The sequence below is a fragment of the Rhinopithecus roxellana genome, chromosome 8 (genome assembly GCF_007565055.1).
Source record: "Rhinopithecus roxellana isolate Shanxi Qingling chromosome 8, ASM756505v1, whole genome shotgun sequence".
In the NCBI taxonomy this organism is placed as follows: domain Eukaryota; kingdom Metazoa; phylum Chordata; class Mammalia; order Primates; family Cercopithecidae; genus Rhinopithecus; species Rhinopithecus roxellana.
Window position 1 is genome coordinate 14,316,463 of NC_044556.1, and position 21,882 is coordinate 14,338,344.

Consider the following 21,882-nt stretch of genomic DNA (forward strand, 5'->3'; position numbering starts at 1 on the left):
TCGTGCTTATCTTCTGGGCCCTGTGGAGCCCCAGAGTCGAGAGCTGGAAAGGCTCCTGGCCCCGGAGGGGTCCCCAGACCTCAGAGCACTGCCATTCTTGGTCTAGGGGCCCTTCCTGCTGACGTGTGCAGCTGTTAGGCCTTTCCTCACGTGGTAGCATCAAGTGTGTAGTGGGAAGGCTGGCTGGTTTTCTTTTTTTTTTGAGACAGGGTGTCGCTCTGTAACCCAGGCTGGACGGCAGTGGCGCGATCTTGGCTCACTGCTGCCTTGGACTCCTGGGTTCAAGCGATTCTCCTGTCTCAGGCTCCTGAGTAGCTGGGATTACAGGTGTGTGCCACCACGCCTGGCTAATTTTAAAATGATTAATTTTTTTGTATAGATGGGGGTCTTGCTATGTTGCCCAAGCTGGTCTTGAACTCCTAGTGTCAAGTGATTCTCCTGCCTTAGCCTCTCAAAGTGCTGGAATTTATAGGCGTAAACCATCACGTCTGGCTTGTCGTTGTTTTTTAGTCACTGTGTTGCAACCCAGCTTCAAAAAACTAAGGGAGGCTGGCCACAGTGGCTCATGCCTCTAATCCCAGCACTTTGGAAGGCCGAGGCAGGTGTGGATCTCTTGAGCCCAGTTTGAAACCAGCCTGAGCAACACGGCAAAACCCCGTATCTATCAAAAAAAGACAAAAATTAGCCGGGCATGGTGGCACATGCTTGTAGTCCCAGCTACTTGGAAGGCTGAGGTGGGAGGATCACTTGAGCCCAGGAGATGGAGGTTGCAGTGAGCCGTGATTATGCCACTGCACTCCAGCCTGGGTGACGGGAAGACTCTGTCTTAAAAGAAAAAAAAAAAAAAAAAAAGGCCGGGCGCGATGGCTCACGCCTGTAATCCCAGCACTTTGGGAGGCCGAGGCGGATGGATCACCTGAGGTCAGGAGTTCAAGACCAGCCTGGCCAACATGGTGAAACCCCATCTCAACTAAAAATACAAAAAAATTAGCTGAGCGTGGTGGCAGGTGCCTGTAATCCCAGGTACTTCAGGAGGCTGAGGCAGGAGAATCACTTGAACCTGGGAGGCAGACTGATGCAGTGAGCCGAGATGGTGCCATTGCACTCCAGCCTGGGTGACAAGATTGAAACTCTGTCTAAAAAAAAAAAAAAAAAAACCACTAAGGGAAAGCAAAGCCCACAGGCTGCGGAGAGCAGGTCAGCCTTGGAACATCCTCCTGGGTTGGGGCCTCTGGCAGCCACAGGAACCCGAGTGTGCAGCATGTGGGGGGCCCAGGGACAGCGAGCGCCAAAGGGGGAAGGAGGCAAGTTCACATACAGCCACCTTGGGATCCAGCGCTTTGATGCCTGCAGAGAAGTCCCACCCAGAGACACCGCCCACCTGCCCTCGGATGGGGCAGCGTCAGCCGCGTCTGAGCCCCCGACGCACAATGGCCAGCCAGGAGGGCCCAGGCTGTGGGGTTGCTTTTTAACGTTCTTATTTATTTAAATATGAAAAAACATTTAATCTCTTCCCAGTTCATCTGAAAGGAGGTCCGTCCCCTGGGTAAACATAGGAAAGCAGTTCTGCAGGTTGGCGGGGGGGGGGAGCATGGCTGCTTTCCCCAGCGCGGCCCCCGTGTTCCCCACCCTCTTTGTGCCCCGGATCTGCGATCCTGAGTCCAGAAGAGCTCAGCAGGAAGTGGGGACTGGGAAGCTGTTGGGAGCCAGGAGGGCCCTGGGCCCTCTGTTCTCTGCCCCAGGGCTTCAGCCACCCTGCGAGTCCCTCCAGACAAGACAACGTCAGCCCAGGCAGAAAACTTAAGAGTCCCTCCTAGAAAACCAGTGACGTGTTGGCCTTTTCAGGGCCAAGGCCCCTTCAGCTTCACCAGAGATGAGAAGGTGCTGCCCACAACAGGGCTGCTGGTCACAGCTCAGTGCGTGATGCCTTGGCCACAATCACCAGCTTGGAGAGCTCGGCCTTGAAAGCCCCGGGCCTGTGAGCCACTACAAGAAAGAAACACATGGTTGCGCCCTCAACGCTGAAAATTCTCAGAAGTCCTGAGGAGTTGGGGTGGGGTCCACGGTGGGGGCTGAGCAGGGAAGGGGAGCAGTCTCCAAAGCAGACGCCCATGTGAAAAGGCCCCAGGCTCTGAAAGTCTTACAGGTGATAGACAGGAAAATGGTGGTGTGGAGGGTGAGGCTGGTGGGGCTAACATAGGGGGCACGCAGTGGGAAGCCACAGAAAGACCTGAGGTGAGAAGAACCCTGGTCATTTGTGCCATGTTGTTGAGAAGAGATGCAGAGAGCGGCCAGAAGCAGCCCAGGAAGGAGATGATCCCGGCCTGAACAGGATGCAGGGTGGGTCAGGCTGCAAGACCTCCTGCTCAGTGGGTGAACCTGTCTGAGGCCCACATGACACTTCTCCAGCAGGGTCAGAACTCTGGCTTCCACTGCTACACCCAAGTCTCCTGGCCCTTCCTGCTCTGTCCACTCCCTCGCCTCCCACCCTTGCCCCAGCTTGGCGCCTCTGATTCCTCTTTCTGCTTAGCAATGGCCCCACGCAGCTGAACATGGCTTGAGGACACTGGTGCTTCTCAGGCAACCAAAGAAGGCCCCTGATGTTTCCCAGTGACCCCTGCAGCTTCCCCTCGGCATGCCACGCTCCCAACTTCAAAGCCCTGATGGCTTCTACTTTATTTCATTTATTTATTTTATTTTATTTATTTTTTTGAGATGAGAGTCTTCCTCTGTTGCCCAGGCTGGAGTGCAGTGGTACGGTCTCGACTCACTGCAACCTCCGGCTCCCGAGTTCAAGCGATTCTCCTGTCTCCACCTTCTGACTAGCTGGGATTACAAGCATGTGCCAACATATCCGGCTAATTTTGGTATTTTTAGTAGAGACGGGGTTTCACCATGTTGGCTAGGCTGGTCTGGAACTCCTGGCCTCCCAAAGTGCTGGGATTACAGGTGTTAGCCACTACGCCCAGCCCTGTTTATTGTTTTTGAGACAGAGTCTTACTCTGATGCCCAGGCTGGAGTCCAGTGGTGTGATCATAGCTCAATGCAGCCTCAACCTCCTGGGCTCAAGTGATCTGTCCACTTCAGTCTCCCAGAGTGCTGGAATGACAGGCGTGAGCTACCACGCCCAGCCTAACTTTAAAAAAATTTTTGTAGAGACAGGGTCTTGCTATGTTGTCCAAGCTGGTCTTGATCTCCTGGGCTCAAATGATCCCTCACCTTAGCCTCCTGAGCAGCTGGGATAACAGGCATGAGCCACCGCGCCCAGCTAAGATAAAGTCGTAGTGGCACAGCCATACCCGTTCATGGACATACTGTCTGCATCAGCTTTCTGCCACAATGGCGCAGCTCAGACAGAACCTACAGTGCCACAAAGCTGAAGATATTGATGAGGTGGCCTTTACAGAACCAGTTTGTGGATGCCTGGTCTACAGTCTCCAGGGACCCCTATGGCCGACCCCCCTCTCCAAACCGCCCCGGATTGCCTGCCCTTGGATGGGGGTGTCGTCACTTCTACCCCATCCCCATCTTTCCGTACCTGCTGTTTTGGTCACTTCATATTCCTCAGTTTTCAGGGGGATGTCGCTTTCCCTTTCAAATGCGGCTTTAGACTGAAAGAGAACGAGTGGAAACTTCAGCAGGGCCATTCAACGCTCATCACTAGAACGATTCCATTTGCTTTCCAGAGAAGCACATACTAAAGCTTTGTACTTTTACTAAAGAGGGAGAGGAGACTTTTTGTTTTTGAGCCACGACCTCACTCTACTGTCCAGGCCGGAATGCAGCGGTGCAATCGTAGCTCACTGCAGCCTCAAAGTCCTGGACTCAAGTGGTCCTCCTGCCTTGACCTCCTGAGTAGCTGGGACTACTGGTTCACACCAACACGCCTGGCCATTTTTTAAACTTTTGGTAGATATAGGGTGTTGCTATGTTGCCGAGGCTGGTATCAAATTCCTGGCCTCAAGCAATCCTCCTGCCTCAGCCTCCCAAAGTGCTGGGATTACTGGCGTGAGCCACCGCACCTGGCCTGGAGAAGTCCTTTCTGGCATATACGAGAGAAGCCAGCAGCAGCAGGTTACCAACTTCCCCGTGCCCTGGCGCCTCCTGGTCTGGGGGCGTCTGTGTGCCAGGTTCCTCCAAATTACATACTCTACCTCTGCAGGATTCGCTGTCCCCTCTCCTCCCTGTCCCCATGGAGTCCTCTCGTGGCAGGACATCTCACAGCTGCCCCAGTGCACAGAAACCACACTCAGAGCCCGCCCCACCCCAAGATACTCACGTAGGCCATGGCGTACTCGATCTCAGCGCCTCGCACCTCCGCCTTGAACTGTGTGAAGTACAGATAGGACTTCCCCTGGGGCCTGCAGAGGAAGGGGGGCGAGGGGGTCAGGCCAGGCCTGCTGGGTCTGGGTCTGTGCGCCCTGGAAGTAGCCCCACCAGGTACCTGGGCTGGGGTCAGCAGGTCTCGTGCCTGCTTCTCAACATGGACACCATTCCCGAGCACTGCTGACTGGGAAGGACGGATAGGGCCCTCTCAACATCAGACCCTCTTTCTTTTGTGTCAGAATGTTTTGGGTTTTTTTTTGGAGATGGAGCCTCACTCTGTTGCCCAGGCTGGATTGCAACAGCACAATCTCACTCACTGCAGCCTCTGCCTCCTGGGTTTAAGTGATTCTCCTGCCTCAGCCTCCCTTGTAGCTGGGATTACAGGCACCTGCGACCACACCTGATTAATTTTGGTATTTTTAGTAGAAACGGGGTTTCACCATGTTGGTCAGGCTGGCCTGAACCCCTGACCTCAAGTGATCTGCCTGCCTCAGCCTCCCAGAGGGCTGGGATTAGAGGCGTGAGCCACCGTGCTTGGCCCCTTTGTGCCAGAATGTTCTTCCAGCTTATTCACAGACATGCCTCTCTCCCCTGTGGGCTGGGAGCTGCTCTGGGACAGGACCCATGTCCATTCACTGCACATGGCTTCTCGGGTGCCGACAGCAATCCAGGTACTGCGATGGGGGCTAGGGCTGGGCAATGAGAGGCCAGTAAAGGCTTCGCAGAGGGCGTTGACTAGGAAGTACAGGAGTTAACTAGGAAGTGGGGAGGAGCATCTGCCCAGGTCTCTAAGAGGCTGCTAACGGCGTCTAAGGAACTAGAGTGGCAGAAGGTGCCGGAAGGGGACAGCAGGGGATGATGGCGTCTCTGGTGTGAAGAGAGTGTGACAGGGATGGAGGAGCAGCAGGGGGGCCATTTCTGTGGAAGCCCTGGCTGGGGTTCTACGTGCATGGGTGGGGCGGGGGTATCCAGGGAGCCCCTAGATTCTTCTTTACGCCCTAGCACTGCCAACAGGCCTGGTCAGGGAGGGTCCAGTCACTGTCTGAGATGGGGAGGCCTGGGGTGGCAGGTCTCCGGGGCTGAGCATGCCCCTGGGGAGCTTTTGTGGGGGTTGGACAGGAGGATTCAGGCTCAAGGTGAGCCCAGCCACCATCCCAACTGCTCCCGGCCTGTACCTGCCCAGATGCCTTCTGGGGAGCCGGCACTCAGGGGTCCGTGTGGGGCGGTGGCCTGGATACACAATGGCGGCCGTGCGCTTCCCCGTGACTACAGGGTGACCTCTGCAGGGTCTCTCTGGGCTGATGGGGTCTGTCTCCTCTCAATGACCCTGCTGATGCCTCCTGGGGCCTTGGCCTGTCCGTGACGCGGCCAGTCCCATGGAGTGGGTGAGAATCTCCCCAGAAACGACTGGGTGAACACCTGCTGTTTGTAAAGCACCCTGCAGGGGATGGCGGGACAACGCCCACACGAGGCAGCAAATCACACCCTGTCCTTCAATTAAACGTCGCCATTCCCTGATCTCCATCTCTCATTTGTCAACGTGCTTTAACCTGACCACAGCGGTGGAACTACAGCTTGGACTTCTCCCTCCAAAGTGTTGCACAAAATAAGTGCTCAAGAAATACCCACCGTTTGGGCTGAGACATTCTGGGCCAAGGATCAGGGAAGAAGGGACAAGATTCCTGAAGCCCCTGACCGCCTCCCGACTAGGGGCCTGACGGCTTCCTTCATGTCCTTTCCCAGATCAAGCTGGGATTTAGGCAGTGGAGTTACGAGAATGAGTGGGACAAGTGGAGCCGGATAAGCCCATAGACCATGAGCCTGACTGAGGATGGCGGCAGGGGCTGAACCAGGCGGTGCCTGAGGAGACTTGGGGAGGGGCTGCGGACCCAGACGCGTGTGTTTGGGCAGGTGGAAGAGAGGGCACAGCTTTTGTGTGATTCCCAGATGTCTGCACCCCAAGAAGGCTATGAGTCATCAGGCTGGTCCTTCAGAGAACATGCTGGTAAAGACATGCCTGAGGGGAAATAGGAGGTCATGCTGGGGTCCCTGCAGGTGCCAGCTGGGGTCCCTTCTGGTGGGACACACTCCCCGGGAGATGGCATCATCCAAACCTCCATGGCCATTACCCCACAGACTCCCACACCTGTCACTGGCTTAGCTCGTCCCCAGCCCAGACCGGCACCAGCTCCACCAGTTCCACCAGGAATCTGCCCAGCAACTCCCTCCTCCTCCCACCCCAGCTGGCTGATTCCACAGCCTCCAATCTGTGCCCTCTCCACCCACCCTGTCTTCATTCTACAGCTTCCAATCTACCCTCCCCACCCACCCCATCCTCATTCTACACAGCCTCCAATCCCCTCTCCACCCACCCCATCCTCATTCTACACAGCCTCCAATCTGTGCCCTCTCCACCCACCCCATCCTCATTCTACACAGCCTCCAATCTGTGCCCTCTCCACCCACCCCATCCTCATTCTACACAGCCTCCAATCTGTGCCCTCTCCACCCACCCCATCCTCATTCTACACAGCCTCCAATCTGTGCCCACTCCACCCACCCCATCCTCATTCTACTCCACCCACCCCATCCTCATTCTACACAGCCTCCAATCTGTGCCCTCTCCACCCACCCCATCCTCATTCTACACAGCCTCCAATCTGTGCCCTCTCCACCCACCCTGTCCTCATTCTACAGCTTCCAATCTACCCTCCCCACCCACCCCATCCTCATTCTACACAGCCTCCAATCTGTGCCCTCTCCACCCACCCCATCCTCATTCTACACAGCCTCCAATCCCCTCTCCACTCACCCCATCCTCATTCTACACAGCCTCCAATCTGTGCCCTCTCCACCCACCCCATCCTCATTCTACACAGCCTCCAATCTGTGCCCTCTCCACCCACCCCGTTCTCATTCTACACAGCCTCCGATCTGTGCCCTCTCCACCCACACCATCCTCATTCTACACAGCCTCCAATCTGTGCCCTCTCCACCCACCCCGTCCTCATTCTACACAGCCTCCAATCTGTGCCCACTCCACCCACCCCATCCTCATTCTACACAGCCTCCAATCTGTGCCCTCTCCACTCACCCCATCCTCATTCTACACAGCCTCCAATCCCCTCTCCACTCACCCCATCCTCATTCTACACAGCCTCCAATCTGTGCCCTCTCCACCCACCCCATCCTCATTCTACACAGCCTCCAATCTGTGCCCACTCCACCCACCCCATCCTCATTCTACAGCCTCCAATCTGTGCCCTCTCCACCCACCCCATCCTCATTCTACACAGCCTCCAATCTGTGCCCACTCCACCCACCCCATCCTCATTCTACACAGCCTCCAATCTGTGCCCACTCCACCCACCCCATCCTCATTCTACACAGCCTCCAATCTGTGCCCTCTCCACCCACCCCATCCTCATTCTACACAGCCTCCAATCCCCTCTCCACCCACCCCATCCTCATTCTACACAGCCTCCAATCTGTGCCCTCTCCACCCACCCCATCCTCATTCTACACAGTCTCCAATCTGTGCCCTCTTCACCCACCCCATCCTCATTCTACACAGGCTTCAATCTGGGCCTTCCCCCACCACCGACTCCATCCTCATCGGTGCCTGGAGGGGCTTCCTGCCTCAGTCTGCCTCCTTCAGTCAGAGGGATATGAGCTCCACAGGTTCCTGCAGGGAGCCCTATGGAATAGGACTCAGCCAGGAAAAGAAACGAGGCTGACACAGGCCTCAGTACGAAGAAGCCTTGAGGATGTAACACTCAGTGAGAGAAACCAGACACTAAAGGCCACACAGGGAGGGTCTGACCCCATTTCTATGCAACGTCCAGGACAGACCCATCCACAGAGACAGGAGGGGGATGCGTGGCTGCCATGTGCTGGGAAGGGGAATGACTCTGATGGGAACAGTTTATTTTCAGGGGATGAAAATGTTCTGGATGCAGAGGTCTGGCTGCACACCTCTGAGAAAGTACTACATGCAGCTGAATTGTGAGCTTAAAATGCTGTGTTTTATGGAATTTTATCTCAATTTTTAAACATTGCCAAAAAGGGCCAGGCATGGTGGCACACGCCTGTAATCCCAGCTACTCAGGAGGCTGAAGGAGGAGAATCACTTGAACCCAAGAGGTGGAGGTTGCAGTGAGCCAAGATCGCACCACTGCACTCTAGCCTGGGCAACAGATGGAGACTCCATCTCAAAAAAAAAAAAAAAGAAAGAAAAATTGCCAAAAAGCCCTTTGGTGAGTTCGTGTCACCCTCAGGGCCTTCCTAGGCCCTGGCCGACACTCCATACCCTCTGAGCTGCTTCTCCTTTTCCTGGGACGTTGCCCAGCACAAACTACCCCAGTCTCCCCCAGACCTTCTCAGCCTCTGCATCAGTGCACTTCCTTGGGGAGCAGTCACGCCCCAGCGACCCCGCCACCCCCCACCTGCACGTGCATGAGTCCCCCTGCTGGCCTGTCTCCCTCCAGGGGTGCAGCCCCATCTGTCTGGCCGTCCTTGTCCTCTCTCATTCCCTGCCTTCTGAAGCAGCTCCCGGGGCCAGTGGGCAGGCCAACGGCAGCCGGAAATGCCATCCCCCCCCGAGTCTCACCTCCAGATGGTGCAGGTGAAGTGCTGGTGGTCTTCGCTAGTCCCCAGACTCATCTGCCATTGCTGGGGAGAGAACACAGCATGGGTCAGCGCCAGACACACAGGTGCTCTCGCAGAGTTCCAGGTGTGCCTCTGATTCTACAGTCAGGCCACCTCTTCTGTACCTCCCAATTCAGGGGCTGGCCACTAAATCCCCTGCCCCGCCCTCCTGGTGGCCTGGGGTTTGCTGTCCATCTGTGATCAGGGAGCCTGCCTGCACCACATCCTTCCCATAAAAGTGGTGCCTCAAATAAGAGCCACCCCAAAGCGGCTCCCAAGGATGAGGAGATAAGAACAACATTTTTTTGTTTCTGAGACGGAGTCTCTCTCTGTGGCTTGGGCTGGGGTGCAGTGGCACGATCTCGCTTCACTGCAACCTCCACCTCCTGGGCTCAAGCAATCCTCCCACCTCAGTCTCCCAAGTAGGTGGGACCACACCCAGCTAATTTCTGTGTTTTGCAGAATCAGTGTCTTGCCAATATTGCCCAGACTAGTCTCAACCTCCTGGCCTCAAGCAATCCTCCTACCTTGGCCTCCCAAAGTGGTGAGATTACAGGTATAAGTCACCACGCCAGGCCTAAGAACAACTCTTAAACATATAAAAATATGTCCAATATCATTTATGGAAAAAAAAAAAAAAAAAAAAACGCAAGCTGAACTACAGTGAGATACCTTTTTCTCCTAGGGCAGAACCCCCACTGTCTGCTAATACACCATATGGGTGTGAAAACCAAGCCTATCCCGGGTTGTAGGTAGAGCTGCAACAGATACAAGCAAAAGGGAAAATGCGGGCCGGGCATGGTGGCTCACACCTGTAATCCCAGCACTCTGGGAGGCCGAGGTGGGATGATCACTTGAAACCAGGAGTTCAAGACCAGCCTGGGCAACATAGTAGGATCCCCATCTCTAAAATGACTAGCATCTTGCAGGATGTGACCACTGGGGAACCTGGTTAAAGGGTACTTGGTTCTCTCTGTAGGATTTCTTACAAGTGAACATATATCTCCCAAGATCTCAAAACAAAATAGTTTTACTTTTTTTTTTTTTTTTGAGACGGAGTCTCACTCTGTCACCCAGGCTGGAGTGCAGTGGCGCGATCTCGGCTCACCGCAACCTCTGCCTTGCGGGTTCAAGCGATTCTCCTGCCTCAGCCTCCTGAGTAGCTGGGATTACAGGCGTGAGCCGCCACGCCCTGCTAACTTTTGTATTTTTAGTAGAGATGCGGTTTCACCATGTTAGCTAGGCTGGTCTCGAACTCCCGACCTCAGGTGATCCACCCGCCTCAGCCTCTCAAAGTGCTGGGATTACAGGCGTGAGCCACCGCATCCGGCCCAGTTTTACTTGTAAGAAAACAGACCCAGGAATCCCACTTCTGGGCGGTTTCCCCACAGATGTAATCGTACTTGTACAATGAACCCTGGCCAAGGTTATTCACAGACTGGGTTGGAAGTGACCCTCAATCCATTAGTACGGGGCTGTCAATTAATTCCACATGTCCATGCAATTGAAGCTCTTTACATAGGATACAGAAAAATCTCTAGGAGGCTGGGCGCCGGTGGCTCACGCCTGTAATCCTAGCACTTCGGGAGGCCGAGGCGGCCCAATCATTTGAGGTCAGCAGTTCAAGATCAGTCTGGCCAACATGGCGAAACCCGTCTCAAGGTGTTCACCGGGCTAGGCTCTCATTGGTAGCTCAAGGTCCTCTTCCAAGCTTTTGTGGTTGTGGCAGATTTCAGTTCTTCCCGGTTGTGGCACTGAAGTCTTCATTTCCTTGCTGCCAGCCAGAGGCTGTTCTCAGCTCCTGGAGGCTGCCTGTATTCCCTGCCCTGCAGTGCCCTCAAGGGCAGTAGTGGCATATGTGTCTATGTGCTTCAAATCACCCTTTTTTTATTTTGAGACAGAGTCTACCTCTGTTGCCCAGGCGAGAGTACAGTGGCACGATCCTGACTCACTGCAACCCCCACCTCCCGGATTCAAGTGATTCTCCTTCCTCAGCCTCCCAAGTAGCTGGGACGACAGGCATGTGCCACCATGCCTAGCTAATTTTTGTATTTTTGGTAGAGATGGGGTTTTACCATGTTGGCCAGGCTGGTCTTGAACTCCTGACCCCCGGTGATCTGCCCCTCTTAGGCCTCCCAAAGTGCTGGGATTACAGGGATGTGCCACCGTGCCCGGCTAATTTTTGTAGTTTTACTAGAGACGGGGTTTCACCATGTTGGCCAGGCTGGTCTCGAGCTCCTGACTTCAGGTGATTTGCCAGCCTTGGCCTCCCAAAGTGCTGGGATTATAGGCATGAGCCACTGTGCCGGGCCCAAATCATTCTTACTGGCTCTTCTGCCACCAGCTGGAGAAAACAGCCAGCAAGGAAACAGGGACCTTGGTCCTCGAACCACAAGTAACTGAATTCTGTCAACTAAGAGCTTGAAGGAGAGGATTCTTCTCCCAGCCCAGAGACTCTTTTTTTTTTTTTTCTTGAGACAGGGTCTTGCTCTCTTGCCCAGTAGCACAATCACGGCTCACTACAGCCCCGACCTCCTGGGCTCAAGTGATCCTCCCACCTCAGTCTCCCAAGTAGCTGGAACCACAGATGCACGCCACCACATTCAGCTAATTTTTAAATTTTCCGTTAATTTCATGCTCCTAGAGACGGGGCATGAGCCACCATGCCTTGCCTGTGATACTTTTATTTCTTATTTATTTTTTGAGAGAGTCTCACTCTGTTGCCCAGGCTGGAGTGCAGTGACACAATCTTGGCTCACTGCAACCTCTGCCTCCTGGGTTCAAGTGATTCTCCTGCCTCAGCCTCCTGAGTGGCTGGGACTACAGGCGTGTGCCACCACACCCAGCTAATTTTTGTATTTTTAGTAGAGATGGGGTTTTGCCATGTTGGCCAGGCTGGTCTCAAACTCTGACCTCAGGTGATCTGCCTGCCTCAGCCTCCCAAAGTGCTGGGATTACAGGCGTGAGGTATCATGCCCGGCCTGTGACACCTCGAGTTTGGTTTTATGAAGCACACAGCTGAGCTGACCCAGACTTCTGACCTACCAAGCTATGAGATAATAAATGGGTGCTCTGTTTTAAGCTCCTAAGCTGTGATAACTTGTTACACTGCATATAAAATACAACGCCCCGGCCAGGCGCGGTGGCTCAAGCCTGTAATCCCAGCACTTTAGGAGGCCGAGACGGGCGGATCACGAGGTCAGGAGATCGAGACCATCCTGGCTAACGCGGTGAAACCCCGTCTCTACTAAAAAAATACAAAAAACTAGCCGGGCGCGGTGGCGGGCGCCTGTAGTCCCAGCTACTCTGGAGGCTGAGGCAGGAGAATGGCGGGAACCCGGGAGGCGGAGCTTGCAGTGAGCTGAGATCCGGCCACTGCACTCCAGCCTGGGCGACAGAGCGAGACTCCGTCTCAAAAAAAAAAAAAAAAAAAAAAAAAAAAAAAAAAAACAACACCCCAACAGATGCCCATGGGGATGGCAGACTCCCATCTTCCACCCCTCCTCTTGTCCAGACATTTGCTTGCTCTGTGGAATAATGACAGCAGAATCTGTCATCACTGTTTAATGCCAATACTCTCCCTTTTTATTGGTTTAGGAAGAATCATTCAATGAGTGTAAGGTGATGTATGTGAGACCCAACCCTGCTGTCTCCTACAGAACATCTCCATACAACAACGGATACTGTCACAGTAAGTTAGAAGGAATTTTGAACAACTCACCTCATTGGTCCCTCCTTGAGAGGCATACGTGAACATACACATATATTTGTCCTAGAGAATGAAAGAAAAGAAAGGTCTGGTAGAAGGAAATTTTTATTTTAAAAGACGGAGTCTTGCTGTCACCTAAGCTGGAGTGCAGGGGCGCAATCACAGCTCAGTGCAGCCTCGAACTCCCAGGTTTGAGCGATCCTCCTGCCTCAGCCTCTCAAGTAACTGAAACAGTAGGTGTGCAACCACCACACCCAACTAATTTTCCTTTCTGTTTTTTTTTTTTTTTTTTTTTGAGGCAGTCTTGTTCTGTCACCCAGGCTGAAGTGGGATGATCTCAGTTCACTGCAACCTCTGCCTCCCGGGTTCAAGCGATTCTCCTGCCTCAGCCTCCCTTGTAGCTGGGATTTACAGGCACCTGCCACCACGCTTGGCTAATTTTTCGTATTTTTGTAGAGATGGGTTTTGCCATGGGACCTGGGGACCCTGGACAAGTGAAAACTTTTCTGAGCCTCTATTTTCTCTCTGTTTCTCTTTTTTATCCGAAGCATTTTCTCATCTGTATCTTGGGCCTAACATATAAAGGACTTGACATCACACCTAGCTATAAGGAAGTAGTCAGCAAACTGGCCTGGCACAGTGGTTCACACCTATAATTCCAGCACTTTGAGAGGCCAAGGCAGGCAGACGCCTTGAGATCAGAAGTTCGAGACCAGCCTGGCCAACATGGTAGAACTCCATCACTACTTACACAAAAATTGGCCGGGCACGGTGGATCATGCCGGTAATCCCATCACTTTGGAAGGCCGAGATGGGAGGATCACCTGTGGTCAGGAGTTCAAGACCAGCTAGCTAACATGGTGAAACTCCCTCTCTACTAAAAATACAAAAATTAGCCGGGCGTGGTGGTGCATGCCTGTAATCCCAGCTACTCGGGAGGCTGAGGCAGGAGAATCACTTGAACTCAGGAGGCGGAGGCAGCAATGAGCCAAGATCGCGCCACTGCACTCCCGCGTGGGCGACAGAGTGAGACTCCATCTCAAAAAACAACAACAAAAATTATCCGGGTGTGGTGGCACGCGCCTGTAATCCCAGCTATTGGGGAGGCTGAGGCAGAACTGCTTGAACCCAGAAGGCAGAGGTTGCAGTGAGCCGAGATCCCACCACTGCACAGAAGTCTGTAAAAATGAAGTAGTCAAAACACAGTAACGATACCATTACTACAAGCGGGGAAGGGAGCCTGAGAGGGGAAGAGGCTTTGCTGACAAGCTGAGTACAGGGCTGAGGACCTGGCCTCACACCCTTGGTGAGGGGCGATCTTGTGCAACCGAAGGAAGGGGAACTTCCTCCCTCGTCGGAGCTGCAGCGACTGACTTCCTTCAGGCCCAGGAGGGCAGATGCCCCTTAGCCTCCTGCCGCTCCCATCATTGCCCCCTCCCCACCTCTGCGTCTGGAGGGCAGGGCTGCCTGGACACTCTAGGCAGGTGACAGGTGATCACGCCCCCTCAACGCCGCTAGCGCCCACAAGGCACCGCTCCTTGTTCAGTCCTGCCCCAGTGCTGACCCCGGTCTCAATGTGCCGCGCTCACCAACCAGCCTCCAACCCTAACAAACCGCACTCCTTCCTCAGTACCCACCTCCGCAGTCCGCGCCCCTTCCTCAGGCCACGCCCCCAGTGCTCCGCGCCCCCTCCCCCGGCCTGCCAGCACTCGAAATACCCGGGACGGCGGTGGCACGTACCCCCGGGCCCACGTTATGGGAGAAGGAGTGCACGACGCCGCCAGGCCGCACGTCAAACGCCACCGTCGTGGGCTCGGACACCGCCTCCGCCGGGCTCAGCGCCACGGCCCCTAGGAGCAGCGCAGCCCACAAGCTCGCGCCTACGCCGTTCCACCATCCGCTGGGCGCCGCCATGTTGGACAAGGGTCCTCAGGGCAAGGGCGGGCGGACGGGGCGCGGCGAGGGACACGTGGGGCGTCCGCTGGAGGCCACGTCGCCGTCGGCTGTACGCGTGACCCGGCGCTCCCCGCCCTCTCCACCGCCCGGGGCCGCCATTTTGGGGGCGGGACTTTGCCGAGGGGGCGGGACTTTGCCGAGGGGGCGGCCTCGCCCTAGGGACCCTGCGTAACCGGGCGGTCATTGGAGGGTCCTTCAGGTGGTAATGGAGTTCGTTTCGGGGGCTCAGGATCCCTCACCAGCCGCGTGGCTGACTGCAGCTCTTTCAGTTAGGAAATGTACAGGGAGTGAGGGAAATCGAAGGTCACCATTAAGCGAACTTCTCATAATCGTTGCAGCCAGCATGTGTGTGCATCGATATTCAGAATTAGCGGGGGGAAAGTAGGATGAGAAGCAGGATACTTGCTTTTGTTTCCCTCTTGTTGCCAGGCTGGAGTGCAGTGGCTCGATCTCGGCTCATTTGCAACTTCCGCCTCCCGGGTTCAAGTGATTCTCCTGTCTCAGCCTCCCGAGTAGCTGGGACTACAGGTGTGCACCACCACGCCCGGCTAATTTTTGTATTTTTGGTAGAGACAGGTTTTCACCATGTTGGCCAGGCTGGTCTCGAGTTCCTGACCTCAAGTGATCCGCCTGCCTTAGCCTCCCAAAGTGCTGGGATTACAGGTGTCAGCCATCAAGCCCAACCAGCCTGTGTATTTGTTAATAGGATTATGTGGGTGTTCACTTCCTGGCTTTGATAAACTGGCTTGTCCTAGGGTTACAGACGATGTTCACATTAGGGGGGAGTTGGATGAAGCATATTAGGAAACCCTATAGTTTCTGCAGGTTGTTTGGGAGGCTAAAATTATTTCAAAATAAAAAGTTAAAAAGAAAATAATCCCTACCTCAAGGAGTTGTTGGGAGGATTAAGTGAGGGAATGAAGTTCCCACACCAGGACGAACCAACTAAGAATTATATATTCTAGCTATTGCTATCATTAGATCTCAAGTTTTGGGAAGTCAGTCATTTGGGAACTGAGAGGGAAGTCATTCTTTGATTACAAACGCCTTAACATTTTAAAAAAACACCAGTGGCCAGGTCTGGAGGGTCAAGAATTAAACTGGTGTTTCCAGTTCTTCGCAACTGGCAAAAAAAAAACAGAATCCAGAGAGAAAACGTCAGAGATGACTCCTAAGATCGGTTATAATGCACCCTTCAAGGAAGTAAATCACTTTACTCTGCCAATGACAGAAGTTCAAGCCAGTTGCCTTTCTGCAGTGGCAGCCTGTTCTAAATTGGGATACCTGCTTGCCTTAGGAAATCTCTTGGCCAGGCGTGGTAGTTCATGCCTGTAATTCCAACCCTTCGGGAGGCCAAGGTAGGTGGATTGCTTGACCTCAGGAGTTCTAGACCAGTCTGGGCAACATAGACCCCATTCCTATATATTTCATACATATATATATATATTTTTTAAAGATAGCTGGACATAGTGTAATCCCAGCTACTTGGGAGGTTGGGACAGGAGAATCTCCTGAACCCGGGAGGCAGAGGTTACAGTGAGCTGAGATCATGCCACTGCACACTGCACTCCAGTCTGGGTGACAGAGTAAGACTCTGTCTTAATAAATAAACAAACAGATCTCTTCCTCCATGCAGGTGTCTGTTCCAGACCTATGAGACACTGTCTCCATAAACTGGACGAGCACAGTGCAGCCCTACTCCTTAGGTGAGTGACACAGCACGGTTCCACTGATGGAGTTCCCATTACCATACCACGGTGTTCAACTTTCAGCCTGTCACCATGAAGGGTTCGATGCATAGCCAAGCTCTGCTGCTAACAAGGAATTTCAGTTGTGAGCTGTTGGGAGTCTGCTGCTGAACCCAGGCAGGTTGTGCGTACGTGTGTGCATGAGTGTGTGTGTGCTTTCCAGAAAGGTTTCAGCCCCAAGTTTCCCCCACCCACCACCAATCATCACACTAACAGGATTAAAAGCAAAAACAAGGCTGGCCCCAGGACTTTGGGAGGCAGATCACTTTGAGCTCAGGATTTTAAAAACTGCCTGGTCAAGATGGCAAGACGCCGTCCCTATAAAAAAGAGAAAAACATTAGCTGGGCATGATGGCTTGTGCCTGTAGTCCCACTCACTTGGGAGGCTGAGGCCAGAGGATCACTTGAGCCATTGAGGCAGAGGTTGCAGTGAGCCGAGATCACACCACTGCACTCCAGCCTGGGTGACAGAGTGAAACCCTGTGTCAAAAAAAAAAAAAAAAAAAAAAGAAAAAGAAAACAAGGCTGGGCACAGTGGTTCCTGTAATCTCAACACTTCTCAACACTTTGGGAGGCCAAGGTGGGAGGATCACTGGAGCCCAGGAGGTCGAGGTTGCAGTAAGCTGTGATTATACCACTGCATTCCTGCCTGGGTGACAGAGGAGCAAACAGCAGATTATTCTACAGACCCCACTAATCATGACATGAAATCTGTCACCTAAAGGACAAGATTCGATCACATGAATTTTTTTTTTTTTTTTTTTTTGAGACATGGTCTTGCTCTGTCGCCCAGGCTGTAATCCACCCACCTTGGCATCCAAAAGTGCTGGGATTACAGGTGTGGGCCACCGCACTCGGCCTCGTATGTTTTTTTAAGCCCACTTTTTTTTTTTTTAAGTGGAAATTTCCAAAGGATGGAGCAAGTGGATCACGCAGGGCAGTCCATCCCTGCTGTCAGAAACGGAGCCCAGATGCCCCGCACATTGCCAACAGGGTCTCCCTGGGTGTCTTGGCTGTTGGGACAATGTGAGGAGGTCCTTGGCTTGTCATGGTCCTCAGGGTGCAGAGTCTCAGGTAGAAAAGGAGGCGTCGGCCGGGTGAGGATCCAGCATGGAGGATGCTGCAATTTGGGTTGTACTGAGGCTCTGGGGAGCCTGGGGGGTCAGACCAGGCCACACATGACAGCCAGAACTGAGTCCCTGGAGACCGGTAGACCTTCCTAGACCAGCAAGGACAGGACTACCCTCATCAGGTGGCTGGGGCCATCCTCTTTGGGTCAGTCTGATCAGGGCATGGTGCCCAGGCAGCTCCAGCACCCCAGCAGTCTTTGAAGATGGCAGTACCCTTCTGCTGTGTCTTGTCTGTTGCCCCCCAGAAGCCCCTCCCACTCAGGAGCCCCAGGACTTAGAAGGAACCTCAGGCAGGTGACATGTTTCCATCTGGAATCGTTTAATGTGTCTACTTCTTCCACGCATAATTATAAAAGAATAAGAATCGACAAAAATATTTTCTTTCCATAATATGTAGAGGTGGTTTGTTTCTGTTTTTTTTTTTTTTTCTTTTCTTTTTACTTTTTTTTTGCCCGCCCTGGCAGAGCTCTTGGCGGGGAGGGAAGGGGAGGAGGAAATATAACCCTGAGGTGGGGATGGTTCAGCTCCCAACCCCGGAACCCCCGGTGTGTACGGGCCAGGCAGACACATGTGGCCGGGCGGCTGGGCTGGGGAGGGGACAGCCGCCACTGACCAGCAGAGCGTAGAAGTTCGGTGCGTTTCAGTGCCTGCCTGAAAGCTTGGGGACAGGAGGACTGTCCACAGGTGGTGCCCCCTGTGGGCCCTGGCTGCTCCTCATGTGGGGCCCGCATGACCCTCTGCTCGGACTTGGGAAGAAATGGAGCCTACCAGGTGCTAGGTTGCAATCCCGCTGCCCGGTGTGGACCCCGAGCCGCAATTTAGGCACCCCTTGCTTTCTGTCTTTTTTTATTTATTTTGAGACGGAGTTTCGCTTTTGTTGCCCAGGCTGGAGTGCAATGGCGCAATCTCGGCTCACTGCAACCTCAGCCTCCCAGGTTCAAGCGATTCTCCTGCCTCAGCCTCCCGAGTAGCTGGGATTACAGGCGTGAACCACCACGCCCGGCTAATTTTTTGTATTTTTAGTAGAGACAGGGTTTCCCCATGTTGGTCAGGCTGGTCTTGAACTCCCGACCTCAGGTGATCCACCCGCCTCAGCCTCCCAAAGTGCTGGGATTACAGACGTGAGCCACCGCGCCCAGCCTGTCTTTTAAATAATTATGAAAAATATCCCCTCAAACAGAACACAAACATGAAGTGGGGAAGGCCGGCGGGGGGACAGGCAATTGCATGCTTGGGTGCTGGGGATGGTGGCTGGCCGGGCCAGGGGACCGAGAGGTCACAGGGAGCCCCAGGCAAAGGGCAGCCCGCTCCTCTGAGTCTCTTCTGGCCTCTCCAGTGCCCATCAGCGTGTGACCTCCTCCTCCCAGAAGGCGGGGAGAGCAGGGGCTGGCCCGAGACCACCATCTCTCTATCTCGGCAACCAAGAAGCAGCGGACATAAAACCCAGGAGCATTTTAAAAAGGATAAAAGGCGTCGGGGCGGTGAAGGCAGCGGCTCCTTGGAGCTGGCCAGCGCGGGGCGGGACAAGGTGCCTCACTGGGGCCCGCGGGCCACTCAGTCCCTTCTGCCTGGTCCCCGCGGAGGCTGCAGCCACTTGTGCTGTGATGTGGCGGCTCCCGGCGGGCAGGCTCAGAGGTATTCCTGTAGAAAGTGCAGCAACGTGACTTCATAGTGCTCGCCCGACTCGGGGCAGCGAATACTGTGTCTCTCGTTGGGGTAGATCTGCGGGAAGACAGGAGGCAGGGCTGGGGGACGTGGCTGGACCACCCCTCGTCCTAGGCTCCTCCCTTATTCTGGCTCAGGGCATCCAGGAGTGCGCAGGTGCTCTGAGGCCCACGGATCTGGGTTTGAATCCCACCTTGCTGTTGACTTGCAGTGTAACTCTGGGCCCCGCTCAAAAATGGGGTGAATCCGGACCTCACAGACTCTTTGGGAAGGTTTGGTAAGACAAAGTTTACAAACACCTTGCAGTGTGCGCTTGCACAGAGCAAAGATTTAGGAAGAAACCGTGTGCCTCTTTCCCCCAAACCTGCTGACGGGCGAGCAACTCATCTCTGTGGAGGTGGCTGAGGCTTCAAGCCTCAGGAACATCTGCTGCCCTGGTCTCGAGCCATTTCCACTTTCCAAAAGGCATGTGACTAGCTCTGGGCCTTAGGACAGCTGTCTCTGAGGATTTGTGAAGCGTTTTCTGGGTCCTCTTAGCACCCAAGGGGGGATCAAGCCAAGAGGCAGGTAGGGACACGGAACTCCCCAGGCTCCTGAGACCTGGCCCAGCCAACACCAGGCCGGGGGGGTGGATCCACACAGGGGGTGCAGGTCCTGCCTCTGGCCACGAAGGAGGGCTCTGGGGGCACTGATGGACAACCCCTATAGCTCCCCACTGCCCCCTAGGGGTTGGTAGGACCAAGGCATGAAAATAACCCCAGATTCTCCACAAAGAACCCTGGGACTGGCTGGCAGCAGGGGCAGGTGGCCCATCTACACCACCTCCTGCCAGTGAGATGGGTTTCTGAACCATACCCTCCTCTCCAGGCTCCTGGCCCCCACCCTTGCCCATCACCCTGGGAATGCACCAAGCCACCCACTGGTTTCCCCTCCTCTACTCTTGCCTTCTTTAATCCATCCCTGGATGAATCAAGAGTTTGATGACACCATCCCCAACCTAGACCTCTGCAAGGACTTGCCAGTCTGACATCAAGACCAGCTTCCAGGTCCTCCTGCCCCAGGCACCTCAAGGGCCCACTCCTTCCCCAGCCCAGGCACTGGCACTCCCTGGGGCAGACTCTGCTGCCCTTGCCACCAGCCATATGCGCATGTTATGCCCATGCCTTTATGCTACTCTGGGTCCCAGCTGCCTGGTTACTTTTTCCTCTTGACCTAAGAGAGCAGAGAGAGGGTCTGTCTGGTTCCCCAGTGAGCTTCCAGACCAAGCCCAAGACCCGGCATGTGACAAATGTGATTTGTGCACAAAGAGGGCCTGGGGCCGCCAGCCACCTGGTCCAGATGTTTTGGGGTCTTTGAAACAGAAGGTGAAGTGCACTTTCTCTGTCCTACACAATGCCATGTTCCCACCCCATGGCCTGTTTCATCTCACGTTCCACTTCCTGTGGGGAGGCAGTGAGACAGGACCCTGGGCCCACCCTGCGTGCTGAATGCTTTTCTTTTCTTTTCTTTTTGGAAATGGAGTCTCGCTCTGCCGCCCAGGCTGGAGTGCAGTGGCGCGACCTCGGCTCACTGCAACCTCTGCCTCCCAGGTTCAAGCGATTCTCCTGTGTCAGCCTCCAGAGTAGCTGGGACTACAGGCATATGCCACCACACTCGACTAATTTTTGTATTTTTAGTGGAGACGGGGTTTCGCCATGTTGGCCAGGCTGGTCTCAAACTCCTGGCCTCAAGTGATCCACCCGCCTCGGCCTCCCAAAGTGCTGGAATTACAGGCGTGAACCACCACGCCCGGCCTGAATGCTTTTCTGACAGACTTTGGCCCGAGCAGCCTCCGAGGAGGCGGAGTTATCATGTCCGTTTCAAAGACGCAGAAACAAGGTGTAAGGGTAAATGCTATCCCAGCTACCTGGCCCCTGGGAGGGCAGTGGGCTCGGGTCTCAGGCTGGGAAGAGACATCTGAAGTTCTATTCCAGCCCCGCCTCACATCACCCCCGGGGCTGCTTGGGATGTAGGGTGTTGGTGGAGGGTACTGCCAAGAGATCAGCTCAGCACGCCACAAGGCGGCTCTGCCTCCCTCCTGCTCTGCGGCCTCATTTCCCGACTCTGCTGAAAGGCAACAGGGCGCTCCCCACCGGACAGAGCATGCAGAGGCGCCCAGGAAGCAGAAATTGTCTGCAGTCCACAGGTGTGATAAAACCTGGCCCTCTTGCCTCCAAGATACCTCCCGAATCTCCTGCCGGAACAACTATGGACCACGTCCCACTGTGCCCCACAGGCCGTCCACAAAGCAGCCAGAGAAATGTGGGTCAAACGGCAAGACGCCCCACTCTATACTCTGCTCACAAGGCCGGGACACCTCCCATCATCTTCAGATGGAAATCCAGCCGAAGCCCAACCCCCACCGAGGCCCCGCCCCTCTATAGCAGAAGCCCCACCCTCCTCACTGAGGCCCCCAACCTCTACAGAAGCCCCACCCTCCTCACCACTGAGGCCCTGCTCCCCGACCGAGCCCCACACTCTTCACTACAAAGGCCCTTCCTCACACCGAGCCCAACCATTTACTGCAGAAGCCCCACCCACCGCAACACTGAGGCCCCGTCCCTCTGCAGAAGCCCCACCCACCGCAACACTGAGGCCCCGTCCCTCTGCAGAAGCCCCACCCTCCTCGCCAGAGGCCCCGCCCATAACCCATGCCCACCCC

General features: G+C 54.6%; 2 protein-coding genes across 5 annotated transcripts in view; both read right to left on the minus strand.

Moving 5' to 3' along the window:
* Nucleotides 1–1,461: 1,461 nt before the first annotated feature.
* MYDGF (myeloid derived growth factor) lies at nt 1,462–14,700 on the minus strand. Its single transcript, XM_010367236.2, has 6 exons — nt 14,423–14,700; nt 12,695–12,745; nt 8,936–8,997; nt 4,280–4,361; nt 3,539–3,611; nt 1,462–1,986 (listed from the first exon to the last, which is right to left on the minus strand). Exons 1-6 carry the CDS (start codon nt 14,594–14,596, stop codon nt 1,907–1,909), a joined length of 522 nt encoding a protein of 173 aa, XP_010365538.1. The 5' UTR covers nt 14,597–14,700; the 3' UTR covers nt 1,462–1,906.
* Nucleotides 14,701–17,813: 3,113 nt separating this feature from the next.
* DPP9 (dipeptidyl peptidase 9) overlaps nt 17,814–21,882 on the minus strand; it is a 51,535-nt gene continuing 47,466 nt past the window's right edge. For 3 of the 4 annotated variants that reach the window (XM_010367233.2, XM_010367234.2, XM_030936093.1), the window contains one exon: nt 17,814–19,238. In XM_010367233.2, coding sequence (XP_010365535.1) covers nt 19,146–19,238 — 93 coding nt within the window. In that variant the 3' untranslated portion in view covers nt 17,814–19,145. The remainder of the gene's footprint in view (nt 19,239–21,882) is intronic. The other variant, XR_004058803.1, reaches the window with a different exon arrangement.